The sequence below is a fragment of the Phyllostomus discolor genome, chromosome 6 (assembly GCF_004126475.2).
Source record: "Phyllostomus discolor isolate MPI-MPIP mPhyDis1 chromosome 6, mPhyDis1.pri.v3, whole genome shotgun sequence".
NCBI lineage: Eukaryota > Metazoa > Chordata > Mammalia > Chiroptera > Phyllostomidae > Phyllostomus > Phyllostomus discolor.
In genome coordinates, this window is record NC_040908.2 from 146,537,432 (window position 1) to 146,549,250 (window position 11,819).

Here is an 11,819-nt window from a genome sequence, read left to right on the forward strand (position 1 = left end):
GGCAAAGGCTTTCATACCCCAAAACCTGCCTGCTTCTCATTCTGCCTCTGCCAGACAGTGAGATGGAGTCCCTTCACAGTCCAGCTGCCTAGCAGGGCGTGTGGGGTGCTGGGAAAGAATGTTTGCGGGCTTGGCAGACCTCGAGTGGCCTCCAAAGCCATTGCAGCCTGCAGCATGTACCAGTTGGCCAAAAAGAGGTCACCCCTGGCCTTCCCTGGGTCCCGGAGAAGCAGCCTATCCGTGACCGTATTCTTGGGGAAGAAAAACCCAGTGTCTGCTCATGTGCCTTTCTCAGAGCATAAAGAAGTCCCATCCAGGTCAGTGGCTCCCAAGGAGTCCAGGGATGACATGGTATGGGATACAAACTCCTGAGACCACTTACCTCCCCCACCTAATGCTGCTCCCAGCAATCACTATGTCTGTCTTATGTTCAGCCCTATCCAGGGACCATGTGTTATACTGCATGCTCAGCCGCTGGTCTAAGCTGAGTGGACAGGAGAGACACCCGACCCAAGAGCTACACGCATTCATAGGGTGACCAGCCACAGAAAAATCTGGGTTGGCACATGGGGTAACTAAGCAGTTCCCTGTTCTTCCATGTTCTTTTTCTTAGCCCCTGGACCCTGGCTGCTCTTATTTTTCAGGACAAATGAAATGATCAAGGGAAAGGAAGTGGTGGTGCCTACTTCAGTCCCAGGCATGGCAGGGAGACAGACCCAGGGAGCTGGAAGAGACACTGGGCAGCTCCAGCTCTCCTTGCTAGGTCCCCATCAGAAATAGGAGAGCAGCCCTGGTTGGTGTAGCTCAGTGGATTGAGGGCGGGCCTGCAAACCAAAGGGTCACTGGTTTGATTCCCAGTCAAGGCACATGCCTGAGTTGCAGGCCAGGTCCCCAGTCAGGGGCAACCATACACTGATGTTTCTCTCCCTGTCTTTGTCCTTCCCTTCCCCTCTCTCTAAAAGTAAATAAATAAAATCTTAAAGTCCTTTCAAGAATCAAGACTAGACTTCTCTGAGTAAATGTGCTGCATGCAGCTCATGAGCTCTGCTGGCTTCTGGAAGTCAGAAAGAACGTGCCTAGGAAGGAGTGTGGACCCACGAAATGGGAACGCGAGTGAGGGTGTTGTCAATGGTCCATTACCTATGAAATGTGCACAGATGGTTAGTGGGGAACATACTTGCTTTGACTCTCTCCACGACCTCTTGGAGGTACAGTTACAATAGTTACTGGAGGTACTGTATTGTACCTCCAATACTGGTTTGCACGGTTGGGCACTTTATCTTAACAACATCTCAGTGTCCGTATTTGCACTTGGACACACCCATATTTAGGGAGAAGCCATCTGACTCCTTGGACCTGAAGTAAAGTTTTGTTAGCATGACAGTTTCTGCACTGACCTCTCCTCCAAGCCAAAGAGCTCTGGCAAACGCTTGGAGGTAAAAGCACTCCTGGTTGCCTAGTCTCTGAAATGGGCTTGTGTGAGCTGCTCTGGACTCCCATGGGCCTTCACTGAACATATACAAGAGCTTGCTTTTGCCCCTGGTGCCCACTCTATCACCCACTCCTGGTGGCTAAGACCTTTGGGAGACCCAAGGGCCTGTGAAAGCCACACCCCATGAGGCCACATCCCCAGACACACCAACACAACCTAATAAAAAGGCTGCTACCCAGATGCCTTACCTATGGGACATTTGGAAACAGTTGGGTTTTTGGGACCTGAGGTCTACCGATGAGCCAGATGTTGGGCGGGGATTCTCTTGTTTCATTGCGGTCTGCTAGGATTCCTGGAGGCAAAGTGAAAAGCTGTTTGCCTGCTCCTGCAGAAGTCCATTTTCTTGGTCATGGCAGCATCCGCAGGAAGGGCCTGGGAGTCTTAAGACTGAAAACAAAGCACTACCAAATTGCCCAAGTCGCTTCACATATTAACAATCAGGTGCTTTGGGAAATAACAGTTTGTTTCTTTTTAAAATAAGGTTTTGTCTCTCAAACTGGTAAGTCCCAAACAGGTCTTCTGCCCCCCCCCCCCAAGGACCCACTCTTCAGAATGGGTTCAGGTAAAAGAGAATCAAAGGCCAAAACCGGAAATTGGATGCCGGGACTGAGACGTGAGGCCGGCAGAGGGGCAGCAGGGCTGTCTTCCTGCCAGGGGCGTGCATGTCTGCCTGTGGTTTTATCCCGTTGGTCATTAATCTTTTATTTGACTGACTGTCTACCAGAAACCCTGATAGCACTTTCCACAGAGCCATCCATTTGGTTCTTCGTGGGCCGAGCAAATATTTCCCAAAGACCTACTGTGCACCCGGCACTATGCTGGGTGATGAGGATTCAACAACGAGCAGGCCACAGGGTACCTGCCCCTCACAGAGTTCACGGTCAAGGAAGACCGATCCTTGAGACACCAAGCCCGGCACAGGAAGGGCTCACCATTCATTCAGTGCTTTTTCTACCTCACATGAGCCAGCCCAATAGAACGGAAGTCCCCTTCTTTTTGGAAACATTTAGGTTTAGAAAAGGACACTCTGCAGTTTTGTCTTTTGATTAAATTACACAGCTTTCCTTCCCAATGATTTTTATCCAGTTCATAAGGTGCCCATAGTACCCCTCGGGGATAGAGAACAAATCACCCTCTGCCAAGAATCAACAAGCGTTGCAAACCCACACTGCGGAGCTGTCCCCACCAAAGGAAACCCGGAGCCCATACTGTAAGAGGAGGAAAAACCAGTGCGGGAATTATATATGTACTATGCAATCCGAATGAAAACTTTAGGAAACACATACTTTGTGAACGAGACCACAGTACACCGAACACTCTCATTTTGCATCATTTCAGTAAAGTGCCATTCAGAAGGTACTAGATGATTAATGAATGGGTTTTGGTTTTTATTCGACTTCTGAAATATAGTGCCCTGTGGAGCAACTCAGAAAAGGCGACCCAGGTGGAGCTAGGCTTTGCTGCTTTGCTGCTTTACTCTGTTTAGCTTAAGTGAACTTGTGGTTGTTTTCTCTTGACAAATTTGCCTATGATGTAAAGCATATTGTCTGACCGGTGTTATGTCTGCATATGTCTGACATATTTTCCTTCCAAGGTGTTAGTGGATATTTGTGTTCATGTTTTATCTTTTTTGTAGGTAGAAAAATAATAGAAGAGGGATAACTAGGAATACACTGTAAATACTACCATGGACTGAATTTGGTCTCCCCACCCCCACCCTCCAATTCATATGTTGTCGAAGCCATACTCCCTAGTGTGTTGGGATTTGGGATGAACAAGTTCAGACCAGGGTCTTGAGGGTGGGGCCCTAGTGATGGGATTAATGTCCTTATAAGAAGAAGAAGAGAAACCTGGGCTCTGTCTCTGCCACGTGAGGACACAGACAGAAGGCAGCCATTTACAAGCCAGGAAGAGAGATCGCACCAGGAACTCAATTGGCTAGCACCTTGATCTTGGACTCCCCAGCCTCCAGAACTGTGAGAAATAAAAGTCTGTAGTATTTTGTTATAGCCACTGGAGCATACCAATACAGATAATATATTCAATCCAGCTTATTTTATTCATGTAAACTGGGTTTTTCACCTTTAAACTGGTTCCGAGGAGCAATTGCCCCCGTGCAAGTGAAACGTGGCTCTCCAAGGGCAGCCACCTGCAGCCTCCAAGCAAGGCCGGGGCTGCACCTGTGTTCGTTCATCTTTGCAACAGCTGCCTTTAAGGGCCACAGTGTCTCCTCCCCCCAGAAGGTTTCCAAATTGGATTTTCTTCTGGATAATAACGAGCTAGCTAATAAACGTCAGCCCTGGACGTGAGAGGACGAGAAAGGGGGGAGTGGGCTGTTTCATCCCACTTCTAAATCCATGCTGCCATCTGGTGGATCCCACCACCAGACACACAGGAGGATTTTGTGTTAAAGTCCAGAAACCTTGATGCAAATTTGCCCCGCAGACCCTAAGGGGCAAATGATGGTGCTGTGTGTCAGGGCATGGGCTGAGCAATTGACACATTATGTCAGTTCATTCCCAGAAACCCAGGTAGGGGGGGTTATCATGCATTTTTTCTGATGAGTTAAGGGGCTCAGAGGAGTTCAGAACCTGCTTTATTAAAAGGACAATTGGATGAGTAAATGAATGAATAAATGAGTAAATGAATGCAGGCTTAACTCAGGAGCAATGTTTTTAGTTCTAGAATGTTTATGCTGCATTCAGATAAACTCTCAGATGAGATTAATAATCTGAGTGAGTTTGCAAATGGACATGAGACAGGCCAGTAAGCCAGGACAAGTGGAATAGGGAAACTGAGAGAGATAGCTGAGCAAAAGGGCAGAGCAATTTATAGCCAGATATAAAAACATCATATCCCCAGAGATAACATCTAGGCCTCCTTGTATTTCAGCTCCAGGCCCAGAAAAGCAGCAAAACCAGTTGGGCAACCCAGACCCAGCTGCAAGGACTAAGGACTGCCTGCCCTGCCACCAACCAATCAGTGCAGACCCCAGCCCTGAAGGGGCATACCTGGAAAACTGATGGATATTCTGCTGAACCCTCCTTTGAGACCTCCCCTAAAATTCCCACCTGCAACAGAGATAAAAGGCTTTCCTCCTGGGGAGTAGTGTGAGCCATTTCCTTGCCCTCTCCTTCTCCTCCCCGCACAGGCACACATCTCCTAAATTCTAAGGATCTCCAAGAGATTTGCAACCAGGGGAGCAATGGGCAGCGGCAGCTCATCACAGGCTAATCCCCTGCACCTGTCCCTAAGGCCCCCCTTGCCTCTGATTCCCCAGTGAGCTAAGGCAGCCCAGCCTGGGCTCTCCCGTTGTTTCCTCTATGCTAAGCCCTTTCTTGTTTTACCGTCTGCAGCTTTAGTAAATGCATCCTCATAGTCACCTGGGCTTGTGCCGTGAAATCTTTCCTGCATGAAGTCAAGAACCCATACACTACCAGCTAGCCCTAGGTAGACCCACTCAGGACCAGGTGCCTTGCCTGATAACAGACAAGTGGGATAGCTAGTCTTTTTTCCTCTTTCCAGGAGAATCATGTTGAATCACCCACTGATTATAAGACCTTTCCTGCTCTGCCTCTCCTCTCCCCCAACCTGTAACCTAGATCAAAGCCAGCTAATGAGTCACTCCATTGTGGACAACTCACATGGCTCCTCTGAGTCAATTAGTACATAAGTTATGAGGAAGCTGGCTGAACAAGGCAGGAAAGGGAGGCAGGTGCGACAGGTGTATGAAGTGAGAGATAGGAGATCAACCGCCTGGGCTTCTGGTGGCTCCCAAGCCCTGGTGCTAAGAGGCGTGAAGCCCCTGAGGAGACATGTGATGTCTTTGTCTGTAGTGGCTTCCCCCACTCCAAGCGCTTCTGGTGGGGCTGCAATCATAGGACCTGGCCACCCATCCCCACCAGGGACACACATGGGCACGCAGCCCAGATGAGCCAGTCACATTTCCTCTCCAAGGAACGCTAGCTGGAGCTGAGCTGTCCAGCGGCAGCTTATCCTTCCTTTCCTTCCGAAGGCCTGGAGGCCTCCCTTTCCTGTTTCTCCTGCATTTGATTCTCTTGCTTGTGGACAAAGAGCCCTACTGTTGGCCACTCTTGTTATTCAAGTAAGCTAGTCTGAGTGACCTTCTTTTTCCTCTCCACCCAAAGAGCCCCTACAGTAGTGATTTCCCAGCTGTGTGGCACTGTTGCATTTCCTGGATTTCTCTCCGGTCGCTTTGCCTCCCTCACTGCACAGGTACCTTCTTGGCTGTGCTGATGCCCTGGTGTGGACAGGACAAAAAGGACTGTGTGACGACTAAAGCCCTCTCTTTGGGGCACCACCTCCACAGAGGTCGTGCCCTTGGCCTTGCCTGTCTGATGGTACCTGGGAGGAAAGTGGTCAGCCCTCTCTAGAAAAGAGTCAGCCTGCCTCCCAGCCGGGCTCACTCACCCCCAGTCACCTTTGTGAGGCTGAGCTCTGGGCTTTGGAAATTCAAGGCTTCTCCCTGCAGCTCATCCCCTGTGGTCCCCACCCTTCCATGCACCAGTATTTCAACAGTGAAGGCTGTGTCCTCGACACACTGGAGAATAGCACCAATGACTCCCCGCTGGGGGAAGTTTCACATCACTCTTCTTGTTGACCCCACCCAACCACCCTGGGAGAGCAGCCAATGTCTCCATTTTACAGAGGAAGGCACAGACTCAGAGAGGTTAGGTAACTTTGCCAAGGTCATAGACCTGGTCCGTTACAAAATCAAGATGCTGTTGAAAGGGAGAGGGCAGCGTTCTGGAGGCGCCAAGGAGGTGTTTGCCTGCAGGGAGCCGGGAAGTCTCGCTGCGGGGATTTGCTCTCTCCTCCTCTTCTGAGAAGCCAGGCCCCTGCCAGCTGGCACTGGCTGCTGCCTGACCCCTTTGGCCACAGAGTGGGGCGCAGACTACTTAGATAAGGCAGTGGGAGGTTTTCCCGTCACACTTGAAATTTATATTTCTCTGAAGAAAGGGTCATGATATAAATAGCTGGTTCCAGAGACTATCAAATTTCATATTCCGTCTTGGGCAAAACAGTTGTCACTGCAGGGGAGGGACTTCAGTCCTCCCCCCTGCAGGCTGTTACCTCTGCCCTACTCTACCCTAATTTCCCGAAAGTGACAGTTGCTAATCAGATTGGTCAGGGTCCAGGACATTCCCTGGGCACTGCTTCCCCAAGGGGCGTGCTTACTCCACCTGCAGAGCCAGTCCACTGAGCTCCCAGGGAGCCCATCACAAGCGGAAGCCTGCCTTCCTGAGCCCTGCCCCTCCTCTTGCCTGTCGGTAACTGAGTGGACAAAGGAAGCCAGAGGAAGCCGGCAGCTTCGCTGATACCGTCAGCTCAACTTGGAAAGCTCCAAGGCAGCTTCCCCCTTAGCTCAGTTAGAAATGAAGTGGTACTTGGATTCCTTTTTATCTGGTGGTGTACTAGTGATTGTTTAACAACCAAGGGAGGGGGAAGGAACAACTCTGATTTGCACATTTGCCTATTTCCACAATGTGGATACTGCCATTGCGGCCAGTTTCTAGTTACCGATCTTTGAGCACCGTGGGGGGTGGAGTGGAGGCCGCTGGGACTCTGGGCAGGGAATGGGAAACAGGCCCGCACCAGGTCACTCTGTGTCCACCCGAGTTAGGCACTGGGCATTCCTGATGCCCTAGTTATTCTCATCAGATTCTCCAACCCCTCACTGGGCTCGCCAGCCTCAAGTTTTCTGGAAGAACATGCATGCTGCTGTAATGATGACCAACCTGGGGCAAAGAGAGGGGAGGCGGAGCCCGGAATCCCTGCTAGGACTCCTGGGGGTGGGGGCTGCAAACTCTGGGGGACCATCCAGCCTTTGTTTTACTTGGCCTGCATTGTTGGGAAACATTTGAATTCATTGCTAAGATTTAGAAAGCAGGAGTTTTTACTGGGCACTGTGCCCTCACTCCTGGCTGGGCAACAGGTAGCTGCAGCTGGTTATCAGCTGCCCCTCGAGTCCGGCAGTGCCCCACAGCCTGCCAGGCTCCACTTGGCTTTGCACTGTTGGTCAGAGCAGGCCCCACCCCTCAACCCCTCCTACACCGAGCTTCAAAGGCACCTGACTCACTAGCCGCTCCTTTTCATTATTCTTTGCAAGAAGCCCACACTTCACAAATCCTTTAGCTACAGTTGCTGCTGGCATAGTGAAAGCACAAGGGTGTCTAGATGGCAAACTTCAAAATGTTGTACTTCATTGAAGATTTGTTTCATAAAATACTTTTTCCTTTATTTGTGTGCATGTGTGGCTGAGATCTCACTCCTGCTCCTCCTCACCATGGAGACAGCACCTGGCAAGTCGGGGCGGGGCTGGTGGTGGCAGCAGGTGCCCCCTAGACACCTCTCATTAAGCAAGGGGAAAGGGCTGGCAGGGCTGCACTGTCACTTCTCGCTTAGCTGGATTATTAATTACTACAGCCTCCTAACTGCTTTCCCTGCTCCTTTCCTTAGTCTGTTCTCAATCTACAGCACAAGTCAGCCCCTGTCACTCCCTGGCTGGAAACCCTCTAACCACTCCCCGCCCCACTGGGAGTAGAACGCCGAGTCTTTACCGCGGCTGTGAGGTCCGACATGAATGGCCCCTCTCTGTGAGCAGCCCTGCCGCTGTCCTCTCACTCCTCCTGCTCCGGCCATCTGGGCTTTTGGCAGACCCTCACATATTGCAGTGTGCCCCCACCGTCACTCTTTGCACTGGTCCTCGTGCCTGGAGCATTCCTAGGATGCCACGTGGCTATGACCCTCAACCACCTTCAAATCTTGTTTAAATATTACCTCTCCAAGAAACCATATTTGAAATTCCACCTTGCTTTCTTCTGACCCTCCTGACTATCCTTACCCTGCTCTCCATTTTCCCCTTTAGTATGTCATTGTAGCAGTGATTGACAATGAAAAAATAATATGCTAATCAAGTAATCATTACAGAATAGCTTGTACTAACAGACTCATAGAAAAAGCATATACTAAAAGCTTCCTTGTGAGTAATTTGTAGGTATCCACAGGTGCAGCTCCTGCCTGACAGGGAATGACCCTGACGACAAGTTGTGGACAAATGCCAGCAATTCCTATCAGAACCAGCAGAAACATGGATTGCGTGTCCTGCTGCTGAACACCAGCGATAAAACTGGAGGTACAGCGATGGAACTACATGATGGCACATGCAGAAGGTGACAGTGAGACCACCCGAGAGCAAAGCTGAGAAACTGCACATTGCCAGAATTTCCTCAGCATCCCCCAGACCACAGTTCCCCTATATAACCTGGCTAGCGTGCCTGAGATGCTGAGATGGTTTGGAAGGCAGAAGCCCGCCCTCTTTTCAGGTTGTAGACTCCTGAATAAACCCCTTTCCTTCTCAAGCAGTACCTGCCTCGTGAGTTTGACCTTCACGGCAGCAGGCAGTGGACCTGTGAGTCATTCTCCTGATTTCATTATCGTCTACGATACTATATTATCATTTACCTATTTATAATATTACCTGTGTCTCCCCCACCTCCAATCACAGGAGCCCAGGAGGGTGCCTGGCACGGAATAAGCTCTCAATAACTACCTCCTGAATATATTAATTTCTAGGAAGGACTGTGGCTTTGATAAGATTATCAAAGAGTTTTGTGGTCCAAAAAAAAAAAACCCCACTGAAAACACTTCCAAAGACTCACACCTTTGGAAAACAAACACACTTTTCCCGTCCTTCAAGAGCCTTTCTGAGCAGAGACACAGTAACAGGACCAAGTTGCCCATATTGCCCTTGGTTTTCCCCAATTACCTCCTGCCTTGGCAGTGTGGGGAGTCCCCCTCCCCTGGTTTTGGGACCCCCTGAAGGCTGGCTGGGCAGCAGCTTCCAGACCCCACAAGAGAGCCCCCCGCCCTTTCCCAGTAGCAGCACAGAGAGGAGAGAGACCATGAGGTTTACCACGTAAGTGGGCACTGTATGTGGAGCGCAGGCTGGAAGCAACAAGAACAGCAGTAAATACAGAACAGAAAATAACAATCTTTGAAATGACAACAAACAGGACACATTATCTAAGCACTAACGCCTAAGGAGGTGGCTACCCGGACTCTGTGGGCAGCTCCTCAGGAGAGAGAGGCTGACTTCTTTCCAGGCTGCCTGGTCTTCAGTCCTTGTAACTTTTCATCTTTCAGCGCCTTCAAGAACTTATCTGCAGGAGAGCACAACAAACTCAGCTGGAGTGGAGATAGGGCTTCTTCTAACACTACTAAAGCAATTATGTGCTCCTTACATGAGCCCCAAACCCATTATGGTCCAACATGGGTGAGGAAGAAAAAGTCCCTAATAGCCAAAACATGTGTAAGTGGAGAATATGGGGTTGAGAAATTCAGAACTTAGAAAAGTCCAAGTTTTCTAAGAACTGTTTTCTTCCCCTAGTTATGGGGAAGGGGGCATTACGAGATGTATAATGAATTAGGACCCACGGCCACCTGGACCTAAACACTTAGCTTATTTCATAGCCCCCTTCCCAGTGTGAAGGTAGCAGGGGGAGGGGGCAGTTTTACCTGTTTTATGCAATAACAAAGATGGTCTTTCTAGAACCATCTGCCCTCCTCCAGTGGTCAAGTGGTAGCCTTAGTCAGAACAGGTGATGGGAAAGACAAAGTCTGCAGAACAGCCTATGGCTACTGAGTATTCTACAATGCAATAGGTTCTCCAGGAGAACAACTGAACTTGGTAATTTTACTCTCCAACAGGGCGGACTCAGTCTGCTTGCACTCTAAAGGAATCCCACCCACATCAGCATACCTGGTCTGCCCTGGTAAAGATCCCTAAGACTTCAACCCTAAAATCAGATGGCAGAGTCCAGGACCCTGGTGAAAGGGCTACAAGATGGCGGGGCGGGGGGGCGGGGTGGGGGGTGGTCACAGGGAAGCTACCTTCTAGCATTGAGAAGTGGAGGGTTGGGAAGCCCCTCAATGAATGTCCATGGGCCTCCTGGGCCTTGCACAATTCCCATCTGCCCCTTACAGACACTCCAACTGACTTGCACCTACTTCCCCTACCTTCCTTGCGAGGACCCCGGTTTAAGATCAACACTAAATCTCAGGTCTCTAGAGGGAGGGACTGTCTGCGGTGGGTGGAGCTCCAGGGGTGATAGTATTACTGTGTAGGAGGTTTAAAGTTCAGGCTAGGGGTGGTGGTGGATGGAGTACCAGGCTTGGGGCTCAGAGTCCAGATTATGGAAAGGGCTCACAATGGAGTTTGGGACAAAAGGATCCATGGGGAAAGGAGTCGGTTGAAATCTAGGATGGGGGATTGACTTGGGATCGGGGACTCTTGGGTGCCGGAGTCTGAGCCCGAGGCCGCATTGCAGGGAAGGGGATGGGGACATGGAGCCAAGGAGGGAGCCAAAGTAGGCTAAGGGTGGGCTTGGGCGGCCCCAGGGAAGTCACGCACAGCGCTGGGAGTCGAAGCCGTCCCCAGTGATGGTGAGCAGCTCCAGCTCCTTAATCCGGATCTCCAGCTCGCACAGTTCCTCGGGGTGGGAGGCAGAGGCGAGCCGGGAGGTCGTGGGGCATGGGGCCAGGGCCGAGGATGCCACCTCGGGCCCCGGAGGCGGCGAGTAGAAGAAGCGCAGAGGCTCATAGGGGATGGAGGCCAGGCCAGAGGGCCAGGGCGGGGGACAGGGGCGCTCGCTGGGGGGACCCAGGCCGGGTGGTGGCGGCGGAGGCATCGGGGCCGGGGACGCCTGGGGCAGGGACCGGCCCCCCGCCGCCCCGCCTGCCTTCAGCGGCACAAAGAGCTTCTTCCAGATGTTGAAGTCGCTGAGAGGGGACGAGGAGATGCCGCGGTCGTAGAGGGAGGGGAAATAGAGGGGAGGGGCTGGCCGCTGGCTCATCGTGGGGCTCTGGCGGCCGCGCCGCCCCTTCGGCATCTTTTGAATGGGAGGCTGCGTGGGAGGAACCCCGCGCCGGGGCACTCGCGGATGCCTCGAGTGGCCAGGGTTCTTAGATTCCATAGACCACGCCCGGAGGGAGCGCGGCCCCTCCCTTTTGCCTTAGCCCCGCCCCTAACAGGCGGGGTTCTAGGGTCCGATCGGCCACGCCCCGATTGTGGCCCCGCCCATTGACGGCTGGCCGGGCGGTGGAGTGGATAAAGGGAGGGCGGTTTCCGCTTCGCAGAGCTGTCTTCTTACTCGCTGGACCACAGCACCCCTAGCCCTCAGTTCCTCCCACCGCCCCAACTTGCACAAGCCTCGCTCCCGAGCTGTCACAGCCTAACACGACCTCACACAAAAGCACGAAACAGAGAGCTGGCCAAAACTGTAAGAGAAAAACTTCCTTCGGTCGG

The 11,819-nt window shown here is 51.6% G+C and overlaps 1 protein-coding gene across 1 annotated transcript; it reads right to left on the reverse strand.

The window, feature by feature from the left end:
• Nucleotides 1–9,418: 9,418 nt before the first annotated feature.
• On the reverse strand, nt 9,419–11,495 carry C6H11orf91 (chromosome 6 C11orf91 homolog). Its single transcript, XM_028516554.2, has 2 exons — nt 10,926–11,495; nt 9,419–9,675 (listed from the first exon to the last, which is right to left on the reverse strand). The coding sequence occupies exons 1-2, from the start codon at nt 11,485–11,487 to the stop codon at nt 9,590–9,592; spliced, it is 648 nt and encodes a 215-aa protein (XP_028372355.2). The 5' UTR covers nt 11,488–11,495; the 3' UTR covers nt 9,419–9,589.
• Nucleotides 11,496–11,819: the final 324 nt, after the last annotated feature.

Excerpts from the sequence above, each read along its gene's own strand:
- C6H11orf91 (XM_028516554.2), bottom strand. The coding sequence starts at position 11,487 with ATGGAATCTAAGAACCCTGGCCACTCGAGGCATCCGCGAGTGCCCCGG. Across the intron at positions 9,676-10,925 it reads CGGCTTCGACTCCCAGCGCT|ATAAGTTCTTGAAGGCGCTG; the intron begins GTGCGTGACTTC and ends GCTCTCCTGCAG.